This window comes from Pararge aegeria, chromosome 1 (genome assembly GCF_905163445.1).
Source record: "Pararge aegeria chromosome 1, ilParAegt1.1, whole genome shotgun sequence".
NCBI classification, from domain to species: Eukaryota; Metazoa; Arthropoda; class Insecta; order Lepidoptera; family Nymphalidae; genus Pararge; species Pararge aegeria.
Genome location: NC_053180.1, coordinates 15864633 through 15889818, shown reverse-complemented (window position 1 = coordinate 15889818; position 25186 = coordinate 15864633). Strand labels below are relative to the sequence as shown.

The 25186-nt window shown below is 35.0% G+C and overlaps 1 protein-coding gene across 1 annotated transcript in view; it reads right to left on the bottom strand.

Moving 5' to 3' along the window:
- Positions 1–25186, bottom strand: part of LOC120623328 — a 141039-nt gene that overhangs the window by 17582 nt on the left and 98271 nt on the right. Inside the window, exons 2-9 of the mRNA XM_039889297.1 lie at positions 23501–23654; positions 15669–15885; positions 14731–14849; positions 14029–14172; positions 8732–8879; positions 7358–7486; positions 5403–5594; positions 290–642 (exon numbers count right to left, since the gene is read on the bottom strand). Coding sequence (XP_039745231.1) covers positions 290–642; positions 5403–5594; positions 7358–7486; positions 8732–8879; positions 14029–14172; positions 14731–14849; positions 15669–15885; positions 23501–23653 — 1455 coding nt within the window. The 5' untranslated portion in view covers position 23654. The remainder of the gene's footprint in view (positions 1–289; positions 643–5402; positions 5595–7357; positions 7487–8731; positions 8880–14028; positions 14173–14730; positions 14850–15668; positions 15886–23500; positions 23655–25186) is intronic.

Sequence of the window (25186 nt, the reverse complement as noted above, 5' to 3'; positions counted from 1 at the left end):
ATTTGTTAATATAAGAGAAATCGGCTAAAGGTTGGAAATTTAAATTAATGTTAATACCTCATTCCTGCCTTATCGCCTATAGATGAAAATTATATTCATTAACAAAAATCTTATTTAGCAAATTGAAAAATGGAATAATCTTATCAAATTAGTGTATTATCATCAATTCTCAATATATCTATAAAGTTTGAACGAAATCAGACTGTATGCAGAGGGTCAAAATCAAGCCAAAAAGAGTCAATTACAAACAAAAAGTAGAAAGAAAAAGAAACAACTTGAAATAATTCACCTTTGATTTGGAGATTGGCAAATCCTCTTCAGAAGGCACTTCCATTTCCTCGTCATACATATCATCGTCCAACCCATCCTGTTTGTCTCCATATAAATCACTATCATCTTTATCTTCATCAATAATGTTCTCGATTACTCTATTGTAATCATAATTGGGGTCATCAATAACCTTCGCATCAACGTGTTCGTCATCGCAAAGTTTGTTTTTCGACAGTCGAGATATTAACGCCCCTTCCAAATGTGGTGGTGTGGCGCAAACTGCCGCAGCTTTATCTGATTGAGGCAGATTTTTTGCCTCCCGCAACCACCTAGCAAAGCCGGCCATTAAGCAATCGCAATTAAGAGGATTATCTGCGAAAGAGAACGAATTTATCTTTATGAGTTCGAGAGTATAAATGGGTTGGAATTAAAATTAACGACAATCAAACAATTGTTCTTTGTTACTTTCATTTCTTTTGTGTAACGCTACGATTATCGGCGCTTTTTGCGCTTTAACTTTTTTATTGGTAATTTATTTGCGCTGACTTAATTCATCAAACGTATTTATTTAATATAATTGTTTTATAAATAAAACCTAAAATAAACTATTTAAAACTAAATAAAATCTAAAACGTCCTCGAAACCACCGCAGCGAGGCACAGTTCCTAAGATGCTGGCAGCATTGCCCCTTTGGATAGCCAAACTAATTCGTTGGCCAAGGTAACTGCCCGCTCTAGGATCACCGGCAGACTCGAACCCTTTTCGATAATTCTTAGAAAAGGTCTCTTGCCTCCGGACCCCACGGTCCCAAAGTCTCTACTCCAAAAGGCACAAAAATGAAGCTGCTATCCAGGTTTTTATATTTACGCCTCTTGGCCTGCTCGGTAGCAGCCGCACCTACCATTCACCAAACTTTAGTGAGCTTATCTGATGTAGATGAAATATAACATGTAGGTCCCGTTAAAACTGTTTGTTTCCCTGGACTTAAAAGTATTACAGATTAGAAAGCTATTTCAAAAATATCCGTTGGCTGGTAAGCCGTACATAGGTAACAAAGGCTATTTTTAATTCAAACGCGACCCGTTGCCGGTTGCTTTTCCGGAATTAAAAAAATCCTACAGTTACATTTATACAGTAGAACCGTCATGCTTATTTCCGCCGCAAAGTAGCATTTTTGCGTCCCGGTTTGAAGAACTTTGTTGAGTGTATAATTACAGACACGAGGAGAAGCTTAACATCTATGCCTCATGTTAATGGATAGAGGGTTGCACGTTTCTGAACGTCTACCTTGCATGCTCTATATTATATACTCGATAGTTTTTATAGGTGGGCCATCGGATTTTTCAGTCAATCAATTCCAAAAAAAAAAAAATCTCATTGTAGCAATTTTAAATAAATAAATATATTACGACAATGCACACATCACCAAAGCGTAGCTTTTGTTATGGGTACTAAGATGACTGATGATTATTTTTATGAATAATATACATAAATACTTATAATATACATATAAACACCCGGGAACTGAAAAACATTCATGCTCTTCACAAAAACATTTTCCAGTTGTAGAAATCGAACTGCGCCAATCGGCTATCGTCGATTTTAATACAAATAGCAGCCAATTCAACTGAGAAAAATCCGACATGAAGCGCAAGTGATGAAGCGCGTGATAAATACTTAAACAAAATATTTAATTATTTTTAATGTCTCTTTGAAGAAAATTTACCCTTAAATGAGTTTAGAGCCTTTACCAATTTCTATTCCAGCTGAAAAAGCAATTTCCACGTCAAAATATTTTGCTCGGCTTGGGAAAAAAGTATCATAAAATTATTTTCCCATAAATGTATCATAAAAGAACACCATGAACAGAGAGGCTTCGGACAATAGCGGGTGGCGTTTCGACAGCCGAACAAAGAGGTTACAACGACGCCCCACACAGAACGTCTGATGCTAAACAAACCCTGGCGATACACACGAACACAGAAAATGCTAATCTTTTGATTTTATTACAAAATAAGGCAATCGTCAAATGTTTAACATGTACTGTGTATAGTGCACTGCAGATGTGTTTTCTATCCATACAAAAAAGTTTTTTTTGAATACTCTAGAATTTTTAAATGATTTAGAATTCAGAAAAGGCAAATAGGATAACTTGTATCCTGCAAAATCACCCGGGAACCGGTACTACAACCTTACGGCTTAGCAAAAAAAATATTTTTGATGAAATTTGTCCGGTACATTCCGATGAATAAATGATTTAAAATAACCAAGAAAGTCGCAGTCGCGTTGTAATGATAATAATAAGGCAAGGTATTCTTCGAAATTCTCGTATTCAAGGCTCGGGGCTCTTATCAGAACTTAGTTTGACCTGTGTTGCTCCTTGCTTTTTTATGTTTCATACTGGCGTAAAAAGAAAGTTCACACAGCAAACGTCCTATGAAACAATCAACATACAACTCAGAACTATATATTAATTGACTGTGAGATAGTGATAACATAAAAAAATAACACAATTATCATGTTAACATAAAATATGTATAACGCCTACATAATAAATAATTTTTGAATTCGGTTTTTTTTTATTCCTCGACAAGTTAGCCTTTGTTCCGAGATGTAGTAGAGATGTATAATGATGCAGTCTAAAGTTATAATTATTCAGAAATTATAAATTCCCAAATTGCACCTTCCCAAACCTGGGACCACGAACTTGAAACCACAAAGCTCAAGCCTACGGCATGGAAGTCCACAATTTTGTTAGCTATTATAACATATTTAGTATAACCCTTAACTTTAGTATAACAGCAAACCTGCACGTCGTCGTATTGCCATTACCTTCAACAGTAAACCTATGCAATCCTTGTAATGCCAGCTCACCGACATACACACACTTATCTACATACACACACACACACGCATCCACGTCTAACTTCGAACACCTTGTCTTTTTTGCGTCGGGGGTTTAAAATAATATTCCATTTCACTGAACATATGTCCTACTAATAAAATATTTATTGTTGGCCAATGTTGTAGCCTTTGTATAGCAGCAAAACTGCACGTCATCGTATTGCCATTACCTTCAACAGTGAACCACAGCAGATCCTTGTTGTGTGAGCTCACCGTCTTCAATCATAGATATATCACTGTCACAACACGAGCATTGTGGGATGATGAAAATCTCATTGCTTTAATGATGAGAAAAGTGTGCCATTAAGATGAAAGAGAATTGAAAAGATCAGTCAGAAATCCATTGTCATTAAATAAAATCACTGAATCTCTAATCACGTGACAGGGTGACTCCATTTTGAATTTCCTACTCCATCAATAATTTTTAAGACCTCAATGGCGCAGCGGAAAACGCTATACCATAGCGTTCTCAACTGGGAGTTCTCGGGAATGATCCCTGACAGGGGCAATTTGGGAATGTATAATTTTGATTGTTCTCTGGTCTAGGGGAGGCTTCGTTGTGGCGAGTTGACAAAGGGGTCGATTAAGGGTATGGGTAAAATATAACTGCTTTACTGTGGCTATACTCCTTAATTATGTTGTAGGCAGATTTTTAAAATCAATTTTTTCTTACCTTTCTTATAGTGTAACTTTTTAGTGTAAAGATTAAATATAAAAATAATAAAAGCACATTTTATCATCATCATCACATCAACCTATTACCAGCCTACAAAAAAACACGGGTCTTCTCCTACAATGAGAAGGGGTTGGCCCAGAGTGGATTAATGGACTCCACATACCTTTAAGAACATTAGGACGACGTAGGACTCTCAGGCATGCGAGGTTTCCTCACGATGTTTTCCTTCACCGTTGAAGCAAGTAATATTTTAACTACTTAAAACGCACAATACTTTGAAAAGTTACAGGTGCGTACGATTCAAACTCTGTTCCCCGAAAGTGAAGTCGAGTTCCCACCGAATGCGCTATCACACTCAAAGCACATTTACAAAAAGAAAATCCCCTTTTCTTTACTTTCTTTTTTTTGTATTTTTATTTTTATAAATAATACCTATGACAAATGCATTCTAAAAGATTCCTTTCGTCTATGTACTTGTAGATGAATTGATGAATGAAGTTGTATTTCAACAAGGTCGGTGTTGCATTATTTCAATATCCTACTCTACTGTACAAAATTACCTGAATTATGGCAGCAGGCACAAAGATCCATCACATACCTAAGAGTCCATATTTATGGAGCAAACCTTTGGAGACGTCCAGAAATTCAGATACGCATTTATGTTGACACAACCGTGCAAATACGTTGACGCAGACGTATTTGCACGTTTGCATCGGCACTGTCACACATTTCCACACATTTGTAATAGCACAATGCAGACTTCAAGAGCGTTTCTCACACGCATTCATACCCCGTTATATACCTTCTTGTATCAACGCAACTCTCTGCTTTCTGGTCTTCTTAAACACAGTAAACGCGTCAGTTGCTTGAAGAAAATATATTGTGAAAGTAGAAGCCACGTAAGCGATTGAAGTTCTATTGATTTCCTTAAGTTTGCTACGTTCTGCTTAATATGGTTTAAAGAACCTATATATAACAATCGTTCATCTATTGAAGTTCACAGCGAAAATAGTATACAGTTTATATTTTTTTCGCTGCCTCTGACCATACTTGTAAATGGTTGCGATACGATTCAGTAAAACTTACTCGATAGAAAAAAAAGTCAAGGATAGTTTAACAAAAATATAAAGTACCTCTTTTTTTAGAAAATAAGAAAAATATTTTATGAGTAGACAATACTAAGTAATTAGGTTATTTAATTTTTTTTATTTATGTATTTATTTTTTCAACTTACGAAGTAAGTATGAATACTTACGAAGTAAGTAGGAATGTTTCTAATTCACTAGCGTAGATTCTGATGCACCTGTCATTAACATCATTAATATATTCAATAAAGTATATTTTATTAGCCCACCCACAAACAAATGCACCACAGGGCAACCTTTTTGTGCGGTAATCAGATGCTACTGTAATTTAATTCGGTCAAATATTAAATACGATTTTTTGATGAATGGAAAAAAATGGAAAAAATAGAGATATTATTGAGTATTTTTTTTTATGATACTGAAATAGGATCCGGTTATGTCACGATCTTAAGCCCTCCCTAGCATACCTTCAATAGTAAATCGCTGTAAGTCCTTGTGCTGTGTGAGCGCTCCGTCGTCGATCATAGATATATCGTTGTCATGTAGCAATAACTCCGTAAGATGATGCAGGGACTTCAGCGGGTCCGCCGAGAGAGATCTTAGAAAGTTGTGTGACAAGTCCAAATGCGCTAAGTTCACTAGCTGTGCCAAAGATGCACCTGTGGGCAAAGAAAATAGTGTTTCAAAAATATGAAAATTGAGCTTAATTTTCTAAACTCCGCGAAAAGCAGGAGAATCTGTATGGTGTACTTTATAATTTCTTCAATCCTTAAACCCTACACCAAACAGATCTTCGGCAATATACACACGTTTCAAATTTTACAATAATTGTTGTCTTCTAAACAATTATTCAAACTATAGTAAACATCTCCTGAGCATGCGCCAGTTTCGGAGCGAAACCTCTAAAATTTATTCAAATCATACATCAAAATCAATATATTTTAGGGGCATGGTGTAAATTGTATTCCCTTGGAATGTTAAACCCAGAATGGCCGCATCCAGAAGGATAGAACATAAAAGCTTTGCTCGAGGTTGAGCTAAAGAAATTGGGGGAAAGGCAAGAGACGCTTCTGTGAGAATTGAACGATACAAGTACATTTGAGAACCTTTTTTATGTGTCTGATGATACGTATCTAGTTAGATATACACACATCTAACTAGTACTCTGCGTTATCTTACTACTAAGTTAGATTTAGCTCGTTAGTTAATTGGATCACGACAGTCGCTTGACTTGAAGGGTCACCGTGATGGATAAATCAAATATAGTAAGACCGGAAATGATATAAATATATGGCACTCATTTGGCTAATCATCGGTCGCCTAGAGACAGGCACAGGCGTTCTCTCTTATTTGAGAAAGAGAATTACAGCTAAGCAGGCTGGCTGTAACGATTATCACTTTAAATTGCTTCGGAGGTATGGGTGTCGCAATGACAATTTTCTGACTCCAAGTTGGCACTGAGGATTTCTCAAGTCTAAACCCTGATACCTAACAATTGCAAAAAACATTCATGCAACAAGATACAGAGATAATTAAATATTTACATATTTCACTTTAAACTCAAGTAAGTAAATAACTGAATAATTGATACATTTCTCTTAAAAAAATAGATCCACTCATAATAAGATTATTTGAGAAATAATAGAGGAAAAGAGCGACCCGGAGACACATTAATACTATAAATAAAACAAGGAATCTAGTTAATGTAAACGAACCATATTTTTTTTAAATATAGATATCAGATATAATATATTAGCGCTTGACACGTTCTGACATTTGAAAGGTGCTCTCAGTTTAACTGTAACAACACTGCATTACTATTCCGACGTTAAGCCACGATTTTTAACAAAGGTTTAAAAGACCTATTGTTAAAAAAGCGAGCGGCGGTTATATCAAAATCAGAGAATTTGGATAAAGGAAATTAAGTACCTACACTTTTTATACACGCATTCATGCTGGATTATAAAATCACCGCAAATAACTCCGTATGCTGACTTCGAATCTTTTCCTTTATTCTCGGCACTTTTCTACCTTTTTTTTTGTGACGGAAATTGAAACGTCAGTGAGTTCGTTCGACAAAGAACTTTTCACAATGGCCGCTATCTCGCTCCCGGATCTAATCAAATTTAGCACATCTAATTCTACATTACAATTTCCAAAGTCAATCCAATATTTTTTCGAGTTGATTGATCAATTCTTTCGAAGGTTTCCAGAATTGTACGATTTATTATTGAAGCGGACGAGCGCTAAAACGGGAAATTTAATCAACTACATAATAAGTGATTTTGTACATTCCGTTATTCCGTATATTATTTCAATTTTCAAACACAATTGAATCAATAATTTTTCATCAATACTTCCAGTATCTAAGATACGGTTCGATTCACTATTTTTTTATATAAGGCATAATAACACTACATACCTGAAACTGCTACAATTTCATTATGAGATAGATCCAGGTGTGACAGGTTGGCAAGATGCTTGAAAGCGTAGTCTTCTAGGACATCTATTTGGTTGTTGTGAAGGTTCAATTGAGTCAAATTCGTAAGACCTGTGAATAACGCCTCAGTAAGTACTTCATGATTGGATAAAAATATTACAAATTACTACCGTGGTATTTGGAAACTTTACAAAAGACCTATGTTTAGCACTGGAAACCCATTGGTTGTCAGGATTATGATGATAGTGAGGAATACTAATGAAACAGAGTGCTATTAAAAGAAAAACACCTAAAATCCAGGCACTTTTGAAGCCTTCATAAATTTAGTATGTTAACACTTAACACTAATGTAAGGTGATGGTGGTAACTGCATTCGTTAACTTAAAACTATAGCTAGGTGGGTTCCAAACGCGCCCTGGTCTAAGAAGAGCTATCATATCAACGAACTTAGCCAGGAATTTTTTTTTTTTATCACCAACAGGACGAATCGAATCACAGTCGAATTAATATTAAGCAATTCGCAAGCTTCTCATCATAGATGTAATCCTTAATATTCAAATAGGAAAATGCGTTTCGAAAATGATCGTGTGTGAATACACTATTAGAAGCGGTGATAGCCCAGTGGGTAGGACTTCGAATTTCGGCGAGTTCGAATCCCAGCACGCACCTCTAACTTTCTAAGTTATGTGGGTTTTAAGCAATTAAAATATCACTTGCTTCAATGGTGAACGAAAACATCGTGAGGAAACCTGCATACCTAAGAGTTCTCCATAATGTTCTTAACGGAGTCCACCAATCTGGACTGGGCCAGCGTGGTGGACTATGGCCTATACCCCTTCTTATTGTGGGAGGAGACCCGTGCCCTGTAGTGGGCCGGTAATGGGTTGATATGTTGATGATGATGAATCCACTATAGCACTGATTTCAGTGTTTTGCCATAGTAGTAATATGAAGAAGATCTTACAATTTACAATTATCAAATCTATGCAATAATTGCAAGTTTCTACATTTGCATTTCTACGAAAAGAATACAATCTGTCATATCAGTTAAAATAATCAAATTTATGCTCAAATATCGCAGAAACTTAAATGCTCGATAAAAAAACTATAATCATTATTTACCCTCAATTTTATTTTTGCAACTGTTAGTTTTATATTGGTAATTGTAGTTTAACACACAAGTGGAAGAAAGTAAAAATATTTAAAACGCTACACAGGAACCTGTGATAGTCCTATTAGCATATTATGTTTTGAGAATGAGCAAGAGATAGAGATGAATATAATATAGAGAGAAATAAAAGCACTCAGAGGAGGTAAGGTATATTCCAAGTGAAAGCTTTGGTGACCAAAGGTTACCTGACAAAGCACCCCGTCGTATACTTGCAAACGTGTTGTCAGACAAATGCAAAATCTCCAAAAAGGAGAGGGCTGGAACCGTTGAAGGACCGACGGGACCTTCCAATGCGTTGCTTGATATATCCAGATCTCTGAGGAAGTGTGCCTCCTGAGAAAATAAATTATTAAGCTTATTAATTTTATAAGCAATGAAAAATCTAAGCAAAAAGCTATCATGTTTACACTAATAATAATTATAACTAGCGTACCTGCGCGACTTTGTCCGCGAATGAGTCGACTTAAAAAAATAGTCGTATGTCCAATATAAATGATTCCGAGATTCTAATATCAATGAATCCTAGCTTGATCAATTTATCGCCCCCAAAACCCCCTGTATACTAAATTTCATGAAAATCGTTAGAGCCGATTCCGAGATTCTAATTATATAAATATATATATATATATATATTTACATATATATTTATCGATAAAATATGAAGAAAATGACTTTTTCTAAAAAATAATCCTAGCCAGATCGATTTTATGCCCCCGAAACCCCCTGTATACTAAATTTCATGAAAATCGTTGGAGCCGATTCCGAGATTACATTTATATATATACAAGAATTGCTCGTTTAAAGATATAAGATATGAATCTGATACCGGTAAATGGGTAGTATAGTTAATTGCTAAAAAATGGCCTTAAATACTGTTGTCCGTTAAACTCTGACCACTTTCTCGAAGATCTTTATCAAATCCTCACAAAGTTTAAATGGTTGCTCCCAATGGTCTCTCAATATGAACAAACAACCCACAAATTATAGGATAAGATTTGATTGGTATTTGGAATAGCATCGGCAATAGAACTTGTTGATGCGTTTGTCAATTTTGAAAAGGTATTTCAGTGTTTTAAGAACTAGGTACATTTTCTTTTATGACGACTATTTGGAAACCCTACAAAAGACCTATGTTTAGCACTGGAAGCCCATTGGTTGTCAGGATTATGATGATAGTGAGGAATACTAATGGGACAGAGTGCTATTAAAAGAAAAACACCTAAAATCCAGGCACTTATGTAGCGTTCATACATTTAGTATGTTAACACTTAACACTAATGTTTGGTGATGGTGGTAACTGCATTCGTTAGCTTAAAACTACAGCTAGGTGGGTTCCAAACGCGCCCTGGTCTAAGAAGAGTGAATGAATGAATGAATACACTTTTATTGTACACCAAAGAAACAAAAAGTAGTTACAAAGATATAAATACAAATCAAGAGAGTACAATTTGGTGGCCTTATCGCTACATAGCGATTTCTTCCAGGCAACCAATGGCGTAAAAGGAAAAAACATAGAAAATAGAGGTAGGTGGTGCAATAAATAAGATTTAAAAATTATACAAATATATAAATATAAATAAAATATATATATGTATATATATAAATATAACTATAATATATATATAAAATAAAGAAGAGCTATCATATCAACGAACTTAGCCAGGAATTTTTTTTTTGTTATCACCATCTCACAGTCGAGTTAATATTGAGCAATGAAGTTTGAGCAATTCGCATTTGGAATAGCATCGGCAATAGAACTTGTTGATGCGTTTGTCAATTTTGAAAAGGTATTTCTGTGTTTTAAGAACTAGGTACATTTTCTTTTATGACGACTATTTAAAAAATATATACTCAATTTTTGTACAACAATTCTTAATGTATTTTAGTAAAGTTAAAAAAATATTAGCATGTTGAAAATTTCATAAAATAAACAACATAAAATTTAATGATAAACAACAAACAGAGAACAATGAATTTCCTGTTTTCAGTTTGTACAAATACTATGAACATAATGAAATTGTTAAATTTCAACTATATTTATTTCGAACTATTTATCATCGAAGTAACATCCAATGGTTACGTTAAATAACTTAAAATAATAACATATATAAAAAATGTCCGTAGGACTCCAACTTGACTTTTGAGGGCCCGAGTTCGAATTCCAGCACGCACCTCGCCATTTCTAAGTTATGTGCGTTTTATCAATTACAATATCACTTGCTTCAACGGTGATGGGAAACATCGTGAGGAAACTTGCATGCCTGAGAGTTCTCCAAAATGTTCTCAAAGCTGTGTGGAGTCCACTGGAACAGCTTGGTAGACTAAGGCCTTAACTTCTTTTCACTGTAGGACCCGTGCTCTGTATTGGGCCGGTAATAGGTTGATATGATGAATCTTGATTTATCAGACCTATGTGGTTCGTCAGCACGCTACAAGACACGAGTCTTCTCCCAAAATGAAAAGGGTTTAGACCATAGTTCACCACGCTGGCTAAGTTCGGATTGATAAACGTAACACACCTTTAAGAATGTTATGGCTATCTCAGGCATTCAGATTTCCTTACGATGTATTTTTTTACCGTAAAACAAATTGAAATTCAATTGCTTAAAATGCACATAGCATGAATGAACAAACGAACGAACGTGAACGAGATCGGTCACCCAAAAAGAGAGGTCGAGGAAGTCTTACCCAATAGGCTATCCCATCTTTACATCAAAATCTTATTTGCGGCAATGATTTATTAAACCTTGATGAGCAAATATAATTATTCTCACAGTCTCGTGCACTTCAGTAAGGTTCGCCATTCAGTGAGTAGCATGATGCTCATCCATTATTCAATGGCGTCATATGCTGTGGGATTAGCTTTGACCCACTGAAGACGCTGCTTTGATCACTTGGAATACAACTGTAAGCTTACAGCATATTGGTAATGGTCTGCTTCAAAAATACAACGTTAATTTTTACAGTGTACTTGACATACCACTTAAAGTGTGTAGACATTGCTGCTTCTAAAAACTTTATCGCAGAATACCAACCACTATTTTATTTTTATAGTCAAAAACAAAATTCAAAAAAATAATAGATTATTTATTCATTTATGAAGGCATTTATGAAGCGTTCATACATATATGTTTACATAATTGTAAGGGGATGGTGATAACTTCGCTCGCCAACTTAAACCTAAAGCTCGTAGCTTTCCCTGGTCTAAGAAGAGCCTTATGAAAATTATGCCTGATTTGCTATAGTCCGCGTAAAGCAGGAGAATCTGTATTGTGTAATTTATAATTTCTTCAAATTGAACCTATCGCTTAGAAGTTGCGACGCGTATAGAATAACACGTACGGTGACGACGGGCCGCGAATAACATAGTTTGGAAATAAAACTGTACCTGGTAGGTAGCGCTGCAATTAGTTTCTAGGTTTTTTTAACGCATTAAACAATTTGGTGCAGACGAAGTTGCGCGGGTCAGCTAGTCTCTAATAAACTAGTTTGTTATATTAGGAAGCTTCTCGCAATTTCATCAGGGCGAGCTTAGTTTTACTAAACTAAAATAAATGCTGCTTCATAATAAACTGAATGTAGCTACATATTCAACTAAATATACCCTCGATAATCCGGATGTATTTGTAAATTTTTAAGCAAATATGCGAAATTTAGTTGATCTGATAGAATTGGATAACTGCGTAATGTAAACATCAATTTTGTAGCTACAATACATGTAATTATCGTCACTTATCAAAGCAATTGGCACAATAACGTTAACATAAATTGAAATTTGGCGTATTCGTCAGTGAAATTGCATTCAATTTATAACAAATCACAGTAATACATTTGGAAATAGGTAATAATGAATAATATTTTGATAATAGCTCCGTAATAATATTACTGTAATTGTTTATTCATTGTAAACATATTGATTTTTTCGAAAAGGCTTTAAATATTTCAGCTTGTTAGCTCGTCCACCATTTTGTTTTTCTTTAAAAATAGCGAGCACTTACTCGTATAATACATCACGCTTAAATCAATATTAACAACATCTTTACTAATTATATACTACTACTGGTACTACCTATCTGAAATCTAAACTAATTACAAACACTAATTCTAAATCTACAAAACTGGTGCAGACAAAGTTGCGTGGGTCAGCTAGTTTTAAATAAAACTTATCATGGCCAAATGCCATTCAATAGCGCGCTTAAGTAATTAATTTTCAATGCTTATGTGTATTCCACGCATATACTACGCTATTCAATACTTATGAGTGAAAGTCAGCTGAAACTACGAAAATATTCGTAGCAACCAGGCTTTTGTGAGATTAAAAGGAAAAGTTTACCACTATTGGATAGAAGCAGGCGTTACTTTGCGGGAATCAATGATATATTATGAAAATTAAGCTTAATTTGCTATACTCCGCGAAAAGAACTCCGGAGAATCTGTATGGTGTAATTTATAATTTCTTCAATCCTTATACTCCACACCAAACAGATCTTCGGCAATTTACCTTCTACGCACGTTGCGCTCCGAAACCGGAGATGTTGATGGACAATGAATAATTAGAAATTATAAATCACACCATACAGATTCTCCAGCTTTTAGCAGAGTATAGCAAATTAATTAAATTAATTAAAAAAAAAAAATTACCACGTAATAGTTTACTTCATAATGATAACGTTGGCAACCATTTTACAGCAATATAGTAATATTTTAATACTTTTGAAGTTCATTCGTCCCGTATCATCGTAGATTAACCCATTCATGATGAACCTTATCGGTAAACGCACGAAATAAATAACATAATCAATAGATGATAAGATAGAAGCGGTTATAATGCGGAGCTCGACTTCATTTTCGGGCGCCGAGTTCGAGTCCCAGCTCGCACTTTTCTTAGTTATGTGCGTTTTAAGTAATTAAAATATCACTGGCTTCAACGGTGAAGGAAAACATCGTGAGGAAACTTGCACGCCTGAGAGTTCTACATAACTACGGCCTTAACTCCTCATTGTGGGAGGAGACACGTGCTCTGTAGTGGTCGAGTAATAAATATGCATGGTAGTAGTACTTCTCCAGTAACTGTCAGAAAAAGCTCAACTACTTCTATAGATACTACTTCTGTAGATAGAAAAGTCCTATTATAGTATAAAGGATTACGTAAACGATAAAAAAGCTTGGGTGTAAACAATTGCTCTAACCAGGTTGCTTCTTAAATATTTTCTAATGACAATGTGAGATGGTGATAACAAAAAGAACACCCGGCTAAGTTTGTTGTGGGCTTCTTCTTAGACCAGGGCGCGATTGGAACCCTCGTAGCTTTAGTTTTAAGTTTACGATTGTAGTTATCGCCATCACTACTCACTGCTATGTACACATTTTGTATATAATAATAAATGTTCCTATTTGAATAAAGAAATATTTGACTTTGACTTTGATAATATGTTGATAATGACGATCAAAATGAGTTATTACAAGAACATACTAAAGGTACCTTCAAAGCAGTTAGTGCAGAAACTTTCAGCAGATTACCCCTGAGACGCAGCACAGTCAATTTAGAGAGGGGTTGAAACGCACCCGGCGATATATTTGTGAGTTGATTGTCACTTATATCCAGATATGTAAGATTTTGTATGCCCTGTGGATAAATTAAATAATTAAATACAATCTGTAGATACTAATGACGGCCGATTGGCGCAGTGGGCAGCGACCCTGCTTTCTGAGTCCAAGGCCGTGGGTTCGATTCCCACAACTGGAAAATATTTGTGTGTTGAACATAATGTTTTTCAGTGTCTGGGTGTTTATCTATATATTATAAGTATTTATGTATATTATTCATAAAAAATTATTCATCAGTTATCTTAGTACCCATAACACAAGCTACGCTTACTTTGGGACTAGATGGCGATGAGTGTATTGTCGTAGTATATTTATTTATTATTACTAATTGTAGAAACGTGAAAGTAAATATTCTTCTTTTCCTTTGTTTACGTAGCAATAAAGCAATGGCGGGACGTTAACAGAATTATTAAGAATAAAATTATGTTTCCAAAATATTAGAATAGAAGAGCAAAGTAAGATGTATAATATCAGGTAGGATTAGTACTAGAATTACTCGTACACAATATTGCATGTTTTGCATAGTTTCCGAACAAAATATGAAATACAAACAAAGAAAATAAATAATAATGTTTACCTTAAAAGAGCTCGAATCTAAAGTGTGTATTTTATTATTGGAAAGATCTAAGCGATCCAAATTGGCAAGGTGAGTTAAGGCTTCTGTGGGAACCGAAGGAAGTTGATTGTTTGGTAAACCTGGAAAATAAATTGATTTAATTAATTAAGAATTCATAACGTAGACGAGCGAAGAGTTTTTAATATTTTATTCAGATTTTATGGTAAAATCCTTTTGATTGAAGTAAAAAAATATTCAAAGTAAGTTGTAGTTACCTAAGATTTTTAAATAGTCTATATTTTTTAATATCAATAGCAGCCAACCAAGCTGAAAGTCCAAGACTAACCATATTAAAGGAGAAACTAATGAGTTTCCAGATTTTAAATAATGTATTTATCACCCCTTGAATATTTTTTTTGAATAACACATTACAAGCGTGTTAAAGAAACTATCTGTTATAAAGTGTCGTGTAATACTAAGCATCCCAAAGCTAATACAAGCAATTGTTAGACATTCCCTGCTTGCTTTCTGAATCCAAGGCCGTGGGTTCGATTCCAACAACTAGAAAATGATTGTGTGACGAACATGAATGTTTGTCAGTGTCCGGGTGTTTATATGTAAAATGTACAAAAATATTGATCAGTCATCACCCCATAATACAAGCTACGCTTACTTTGGGGCTAGATGGCGATGTGTGTATTGTCGTAGTATATTTCTTTAGTTTTGAATTCGTATGTATGGAAAAATAAAAATGCTTTTTTCGATAAAATATTTTTACAGGGTGGCTCCTTATGAAATATACTTACGTATAATTTACTTTTATTTCGTAATTTTGTTACACGTTGTATAACTATACACATGTATAAGAATGAGTTAAAAAAACTCGTTTAATTTATATAGAAATTGCCTCCTGTCTGTGGCGTGTTTAATTAGTCAAGTTTTAAGCGACTCATCCTTACCTAGGGCAAGTAAAGTAGCGGTTATGCTATTGAATGCTCCTTGCTGAACTCTCTTTATATCTCCCGATGATATCACCAGTCCATGTAAACCGATGCCAGCTAGTTCGGCTACTGATGCAGATGGTAATGACGTCACACCCCGTAGAGCAACGTCCAGAAGGGATACCGCTGTGTTTTTGTTTCTCGCTCTCTGCTCCCGTAGGTGACGACCAATTATCTGATGACAAATAAAAAATATTTAGAAACCGGAAGCTTGATGGAGTCTGGTAAATCTGAAAATCAAGTTTATAATTGAAGCTTGATAAAGCTCATAGATTAAGATATATTGTTATAATCAGTCGGATTCGAAAAGTTTGTTTAAAAAGAGAAGTATATTCCAAACTTTTTACATTAGTTCTCCTTTTGTTAAGATAATTTTTGGTAAATAAAGTTTTATACGCATAACAATAGCCCGGTCGTTCGTACAGCTCCGGGCAAATTTAATATGTTATTGTTGTTATGTAGAATGACGTAACAAAAGATATTTGGTAACAGTACAAATTACTAGATATTTAGTAATGTCTGGCAAATTTATTTTAAGTTTTTCTTATCATAAAATAACATAAAATTAAAATTACAGACAATATAAAATACTTTGAAATTTTTATAAAAAAAAAATAAAAAATCGCGTATGTCACATAGTTAGCATTGTCAAAAATGTCTGGCAATAAAAAAAGTATGTCAGGTAGACTTATTTAAAAACAAAAAATTGAAAATTACGCCTTCTAATGTGTTTTTTAAATCCAGGATTATTACCTGGATAGGTAGGATGCGCACTACTGAACGCAACCGCTACCGCCAGCCTGATAGCGCAGACTCTAACCGACAGTGCAAGAAGGACATATCACAAAATCAGCTGACCTAAAATTCTTTCTCGAAAACGTTGCTAGCTTCTATACTATTATTGTAGAGAAGCTAAGGCATGTCATACAAAACTGTCATTTTAAAGTAATACAGCTTTAGTAGTTAGCCCACTATCTTGTTTAAACGAACGATGTAACTTTGAAGTTGCATTAAATGTACCATAATAATATTTTGATGAAATAATTATTATTTATTTGCCTGCTAATGAATCATATCAACCCCTTACTGGCCCATTACAGGGCACGGGTCTCCTCCCACAATGAGAAGGGTATACGGCCGTAGGCCACCACGGTAGCCCAGTGCGAATTCGGATCAAAATATTAGCTTATTCTGATTGCTTGAAAAACCGCACAATAGAATATTGGAAAGAAGCAGGCGTTATTTTGGGGAAATCCATGATATATTTTGAAAATTAGCTTAATTTGCTATATTCCGCGAAAAGCAGGAGAATCTTTATGGTGTCATTTATAATTTCTTCAATCCTTATACTCCACACCAAACAGATCTTTATCAACAGAAATTGTTAACAACTATTCATTGTAAAGTCAACATCTTCTGAGGATGCTCCGGTTTCGGAGCGAAACGTGCGTAGAGGTACATTGCCGAAGATCTGTTTGGTGTGGAGGATTGTAGAAATTATAAATTAAATACAGATTCTCCTGCTAGCGCGCTGCGCGGAGTATAGGAAATTAAGCTTAATTTTCATAATAGCACAATATAATATAAAAAAGTAACAGGTGCTTGGTGGGATTCGAAACACGAGGGATGTAAACGATGTAATTTGTTATTTTTGAGAAACGGGTAAAAATCGCAAAAAATTATTGAAAATGCCTCTTATTTTACAAGTTCTCATTCGAAATTACCCTTACCATATAACACTTAGCACTTTTGAGAGGTCAAGTCTGCCTGTTTGGAGTGACTCTACCAGCAGTTCGGAAGGCAGATTCTACCGAGAAGAAGCTGGCAAAAAACTCAGCAGTTGCTCTTTTTAACAGAAAAGAAGACTAATTATTAACAAAGACTATTTCTCTGAGATCCGTCCCCGTGGGAGAAAACGCGGGGCGTAGCTTGTATATAATAAACACACCTATTATACAATTTGAATATTTATGTTAAAAATCCCTAATAATAAATTATTAATGTAAAAAGAAAATGCAAAAAATGTATGAAGAAAATTATCCTCATTAACCGTGTTCATCTTTGCAAGTTCGTTTTCAATTCGTTCCAAATTTTGAGCCATTGTTACGTTCTATCTTCTTTTTTTCTTTAATTATCTTTCGCTCTGCTTTCGCTAACAAAATACAATATTTAATAAAAATATATACTCTAACTAAATGAAATTCTAAATGAACGTTTTATGTAGAATGTAACTTTTATGTAGACTATTTTTTCAGTGTTCACAAAAATAATAGCCTTTACACATTAATTATATTTACTTTTTTTTTTTTCACCGGTATCTAAGCTAAGTGTCTATAGTGCCAACCTCTATTAAAATTGAGGTAAGAGCTTCGGTCTACCTTTCGGGAGGAACGAGTTCGATCCCCAGTACGAATTTTTAATTTGGAGTTATGTGCGTTTTTATTGATTTTTTTTTATAAACCCTTCTCATTCTGCGAGAAGACCCGTGTCCTTTAGTGGGCTGTTAATAGGTTGATCAGACGAGGAAGGTGATACTAAATTAGATTTGATATTTTATATACTTAATTAGAATTGGTAGGATATTTAATAGACTTAATTAGGTATAGTGACACTTATTTACATTTGTGAATTGTTGATGTGAATATATTATGCTCATTTAGTTATGTGTAAATGTGTTAATTATATTGATTTGTGCCTATAAATTAATACATTTGTAAAGTTATCATAAATTAGGTTTGGTTTATTGCATCCTAAAATTACCCAACTTTCCTTTTTTAAACCTTCAGTTTGTCGGAAGTGATAACACTTTAGCTATAACAACTTTTTTTAGTACCTACGCCTTAATATTTAATAAAGAGTTCTGTTTCTTTTACCTTTTTTGTAATGTGTAATAAAATGTTTGCATAAGAAAATAATATTTGTAGACGTCTCTGAGGCAGCGGTACATAAGTATTGGCTTCGGTAGCGAATACAGTTACCCCTACACAAAAATAAATAAATAAACATATTACAGACTCAAAGTAAGCGTAGCTTGTGTTATGGGTACTTGTAAGACAACTGATGAATGCTTCTGAATAATATACATAAATACTTTAAATATACAGAAAAAAACCAAGACACTGAAAAGCATTAATGTTCATCACACAAACATTTTCAGTTGTGCGAATTGAAACGACAGCCTCGAACTCAAAAAGCAGGGTCTCTACCCACTGGGCCTTAGGTCGCCATTTCAAGCCATTTCGCCTTCATTGCAGATCAGTCATACTTACTTATAACCGAAAAAAGATTTGTCTTAGTACGTATTTCTTCACTACAAGATTATAGAAGCAATACAGCTATGAGAGAATGGATGTCTTTAAAACGTGTATAGAGTATTTTATGCTCTCATTGGAAAACAATTTGAGTTTAACAGTTTTTGAAGAAGCTTTCTCGAACAATGCTACCCTATTCGTAGACAGCTTTAGATTTTCACAATATTTTGAATTTCGAATGCTTCAATAGAAACACATTCGGAATATTCACAATCTACATACTGTTTGTATGTTTTTGAAAATAAGATAGAGTGGTATGGTTTTACTCCAGTCCTTGAAACAAAAGGTGTTTGTATCCGGAATTTTGACTGATAAATAATTGACAAAGGATTTCATCTGTTTCTCGTTACCATTTTTCATAACAACGTTAGATTCGGTCGGAACAGTCTGTTGAAATCGTACATGATTCACCGAGGCGAGAAAGGGGCGAATTTCTGTTCTGAGCAGTAGAAATTCCGCTTCAATAGAAAACACGTGAACGATAGAAATTGTTTTTTGAAAATCATGGACATTCGCAATGTTTTTTCTTATAAAACTTTATTGCACAAGAAATAACAATGTACAACAGGTTATCTTGATCCTCTACCAATTGACGGCCAATTGGCGCAGTGGGCAGCGCCCTGATTTTAGTATCCATAACACAAGTAATGCTTAGTTACACACACATCGGCACCTAGCCCCAAAGGCTAGGTGCCGATGTGTGTGTTTGTCGTAGTGTGTTTATTTATTATTTAATTAACCGCGAAACATGCATAAAACTCATGTAATTCGTTAGAGATACATAAAAAAAATCACATTATTGTTCCGTTTGTCGTTTCAGTCAATGGTCTTCTCTCTTCACCAACATTTTAAGAAGCTTTCGCTTGGTTGTTAGATTAAGGGTCGGATACAGAAGGCAGTAGTCCTTAAATCGGCGCGTGTTGTGAGGAGGTTCCTCACTCTGAAGCCCTGACAGCCGGTTGCTTGGGCACTCAAAAGGAGCGGAGGAGTGTTATATATAAATATTTAATAAAGTTTTTTATTTCTCTTTTATAATTTCACTGTTGATAATTTAAAAAAAGGTATATAAAATAAATGATAGATTATAATAATAATGACCCTTTATTTGGTTATAAAATAAACAATTAAAAACAGTAATAATCAAAAACTAAATTAAAAAACTTACATGATATATTAATATTCAATATACGAAATAAATACAAATTAGAATTTCTGCCTCCAGGCACACGCAGTTTAATAAAAAGCTTGTAAATTGGAGAGTCGTATCTATTTGTCTTCAATAGTAATTAATATAATATAATAATAGTAATTATTTTTAACTTTTATTATATGACACAGGGCAGTGTTTTATGCAGTGCGGTGACCGCAGATCAGAATATAGTTTTCAGCATGCCTCCTTTTCCCGCGTGTGTCGCACGAGGAGACTATGGGAATAGAATAACTATGAATATGGGAACGGAGAATGGATACCAGCGTCTTCTGTACCAACACTTCTATTTAGAGAGGCTTTTACAAATTGTTTTGCGTGGGTTAAATATCCGGGGTGACTCAAACAGAAAAAACCAGTATCTAAATATAAGTACTTAGCTTATGTAGTTTAAACAAAAAGGTTTTTGCGTGTAATCTTTACGCGCAATTGAAGTAAAACTTTTTTATTATTTATGAAACAGTAAAATGTTCCTGGGACTCTGCCATTTCATGTTATATTCACTATTTCATTTTGTGTTCTATTTAAAGTTCATTAATATCACTTTCACATTTTATAAATATTTTCATTTGTTAAATAGAATAGTTAAGAGTAGAAAAATGAAGGTTAAATCAGGCACATGCCAATATAACCTCGTCATTGAATATTATAGAATGTCGCAGTGGTCAGAAAATTTATTAATAATTATTACTAAAGTATTTAGAGATATTTTTTTAAAAAAACTGTTGAATTTTATTCTTTATGGAAATAAATATAATCCTAAATGATTATGATATTTGCCACTAGCTGGCGTATAAGTCAAGAAGCGTGGAGTAAATGACATATATTTACGACCAATCCAAATTATTAATTTTAAATAGCGGAAACTACACATTAGTCTGACGTAAGCTTTAGTTCCGTCAGAATAAAATCTGAGTTACTCCCTAGTCGCGCCTAAAGAAGTTTTACTTCAAAAATAACAGCCCAGGAATTACAAAATTGTACGTGTCTACCCCATCCCTTGGCTCAGAGAGCACATCTAGCCGTCTGCCTCGATTACAATAATGTATTGTAAATAAAAAAAAGCCCTCGTACCCAAATTTGAGCAACATCGTCTAAACCCTCTATCCTATAAATAAATACTTGTGCCCGGTAATGGTCTAAATGTCAATTATGATAATGATGATATATGATACGTATTTTGTTATTTTCAACAAATTAAAATATCTATAGTAATATAAAATAATCAATTAAACACTAAAATCTAAATCTCTTAGCGGCACGTCTTTGTCGCTACGGTGGTAACTAGCCACAGCCAAAACCAGACTAGACCAGAGAAAATTAAGAAATTATAAATTCCTAAATAGCTTCGCCCGGGAATCGTACCTGTGACCTCCTGCTGAAATTCACAGCGCTCTGCGTTGCGCCAGGAAGGTCGTCAAAATACGGCTTATATATACTTGCCGTACAGGTGTAATATATGTTTAGTGGTCAGCGCAAACAGAGCAATAAAAAAGGTCGTTTCACCGTCACAGCAAAGCCACTTTATCTAACTTGAAAAACAAAAGAGTCAACTATGCGTTAAACGCAGAAAACTAAAATAACTACTCACCCACTTTCACTAGACACAGTTTTCAAAGTTTTATATTGACATAGAATTCGTTCAGCCCACATTTTCTGCTTGCAATTTTTACCATCCTAAAAATGCAAAGGTCCATTTTCAGTTAGCACCTCTCATAACACGCCTAGCGGCTGTGTTTATCTGAACAACATTGAACTAAACTACAGAAGTTTGGCTTTGGAAAATTCATACTAATATTATAAAAGGGAAAGTATGTCCGTTTGTTTTAATTATGCCTAACTCTGGTTGAGTTAGGTTAGGTTAGTGGTTGCACCGTCCTTGATGCTATTTCAAGCAATATCATATATGGTTTGCAACTCTCCTCGTAGCAGCTCAAAGCTTGTGATGTTTTTAATTAAGGTCTGTCAATGTCAAACAAAGTACAACAACAAAGTTATTAAACCTCAGGACAGGTTTTTGCAGCATACTGGCTATTGGCAATGCTACAGTCTAATGTCCCTGGGCATCCTATAGGGAGAATATATTCGTCTTGCATTATCAGCCGAGCATGTTTCATGGTTGAATTTGATACTTCACGCCCCTTTTACGCTCAGCTGGTACAGCCCCCTTGCCTACACCAACGTTGTTAAATTTAGAGGGCCCATGCATCAACTGATTTATTAAAATATGTTGCATTAATCAACCATCCGCCATCTTATTTTGAGGTGTTAGTATCCAATCCTTACAAAAGTACTGTTTTGAGTTCGGAACACGTTGTAGATGTTCTGAAGGAAAGGATCCGGATCCATTCCACAGTTTAGATTAATTGTCACTGGTTTGCACGTATTAAACCCGTTTCTCCGGGCTTCAAAATTCTGGTTTTATTGCGTATATTGCTAAAAAATGACTAATATGCCTTGTCAGATTACAGTTGCCACCACCACATCAGAATATAATGGAGATCGCCGTAAGGTAGTCAGTCTGTCGGTGTTCTATATGATATACTTTTGGAGAGTGTGCTCAGGATCTATTCAATCTCGTCCACTCCTCACCATTCTACCATCGCACTGCAAGGCACCGGGCGGGTTTTCACCCCTATGTTGTTAATATCCCACAAACTCGCACGAAGCGATTTGCATCTTCTTGTCTTATATGCATGGCTGGGGTTCCGAGTTCTGTGTTTTCTAATTCTTTTAACCTGGTATTTAAAACAAGAGTAAATAGGCATCTTCTAGATAAGCGCGTCCCATCTTAGGCTACATCTACACTTTCCATCGGGTGAGATTGCGGTCAAGCACTTGTCTTTTATAGTTAAAAAAAATATATATTGAGTAGCAGCATCCTCTGTGTTACTACAAACAACTCTTGCGATCACCAACCCGTCTCGATGTGGTTGTGGTTACGGGCAAACCTTTACATTGGGAAAGGCCTGTAGTTTAGCGGTGGACTGTTATAGGTTATAGCGAATTCTTTCTAATTATACTTTGATACCTATGTCCGTTGATCTATCAAATATGTAGTAATTTAGTTGGAATGTTAGCATGCCCACTCTAAAAAAGGATAACTACCTAATTGAGAATGGGTAGCAGCATCCTCGATCGTACTACTACCATCTACTTGGAGCACCAACCCGTCAACGCAGCTGGTGATTAGGGCAAACCTTTCCTTTGGTCCAGCAGTGGAATGTAATAGGCTATTGATAAATGCTACAAGTAATAAATAATAAACTTACTTGTAGAGCAGTATGGTCGCCAGCGCAGCGAAGCGTGTGCGGCAGGTCACAGGAGCACTCGGCCGAGGGTCGCGAGCTCAGCTCCGGACAATTCCACTCGGATAATGCGCTCGTTATAACGCACAGTATTGATACCGCGCCCATAAGCCACATTCTGTGAAACAAAGAACAATAGCTTATTCGTACATGCTGACTATTTGATTTTTTTTCCATAGTAATAATTAGAACGAAGCGGATTGCCTGGGCTGGTAAGTGGAAAACCATTGCCTAAAAACAGATCAACACCTTGTAAAAATTAGCTTAATTTGCTATACTCCGCGAAAAGCAGGAGCATCTGCATGGTGTTATTTATAATTTCTTCAATCCGTATACTTCACACCAAACAGATCCTCGGCAATGTACCCTCTACGCACGTTTCGGAGCATCCTCAGGAGATGTTGACTATACAATGAATAATTGTTAAGTCAATACACCATACAGATTCTCCTGCTCTTTGAGGAGTATAGCAAATTAAGCTTAATTTTCACTAGCTTACCCGTGCAACTTCGTCTGCACTAAATCGGTTATTACCGGAAAACACGAATAAAATTTCATTTTCTAAAAAAGAATCCTAGCTAGATCGATTTATCGCCCCCGAACCCCCTGTATACTAAATTTCTTGAAAATCGTTGGAGCCGATTCCGAGGTTCCAATTATATATATACTAGAATTGCTCGTTTAAAGATATAAGATAAGATAATATATTATGGATTTCCGCAAATAAACGCCTGCTTCTATCCAATAGATCAACACCTCGCAGGGCAACCACGCATTTCAGACCAGAACAAAGCACTGCATCAATGGCGTCAGAAATAAGCATGGCCGAAGTACTTCCCCGCACAAACTCTGTCATAAAAAGCTTTACTACTGATATTACCTCTTCAGCCTCCAGTCCAACGGCAAAGTCTAGCAATTCAAAGGGGCAATCGCGCCAGCATTTTGGGTACCATGCCCATTACCATGAACAGTTAGACCGCTTATATTTTTTATAAATATTAATGTTATTTTGTAATTATTATGTGTTTTCTAATTGGAATTATATTTATTTATAAATGGAATTAAATACTATCTTCAGCATTTGTTCTCCATCTATAATACGAATTCTTTCATATCTAAAGATAATAGGCATCTTAGCGTTTAGCGTTTAGCGTTTAAAAAATGAGTTGTGAGTTACAATTTAAATATGGAGACCTAGCAAATATATACCGATATTATTTATTTATTTGTATATATATTTATCGGCCGATTGGCGCAGTGGGCAGTGACCCTGCTTTCTGATTCCAAAGACGTGGGTTCGATTCCCGCAACTGGACGATGTTTGAGTGAAGTTGAATGTATTTCAGTGTCTGGGTGTTAATGTGTGTATTATAAGTATTTATGTATATTTTCCATAAAAATTATCAGCCGTCACCTTAGTACCCATCACACAAGCTACGCTTACTTTGGGGATACATGGTAATGTGTGTATTGTCATAGTATAATTATTTATTATTATTCACCAAAGAAATCTCTGTCAAGAAACCCTTCCAAAGAATATACCAATTAACGCGAACCAATTAAATTTTATCAGTGCTTTTCTTCCATAACCTTTTACATACTCTCAACCACCAAAATATTTTCTATGTTTCAAGTCTTAAAATCAAATTC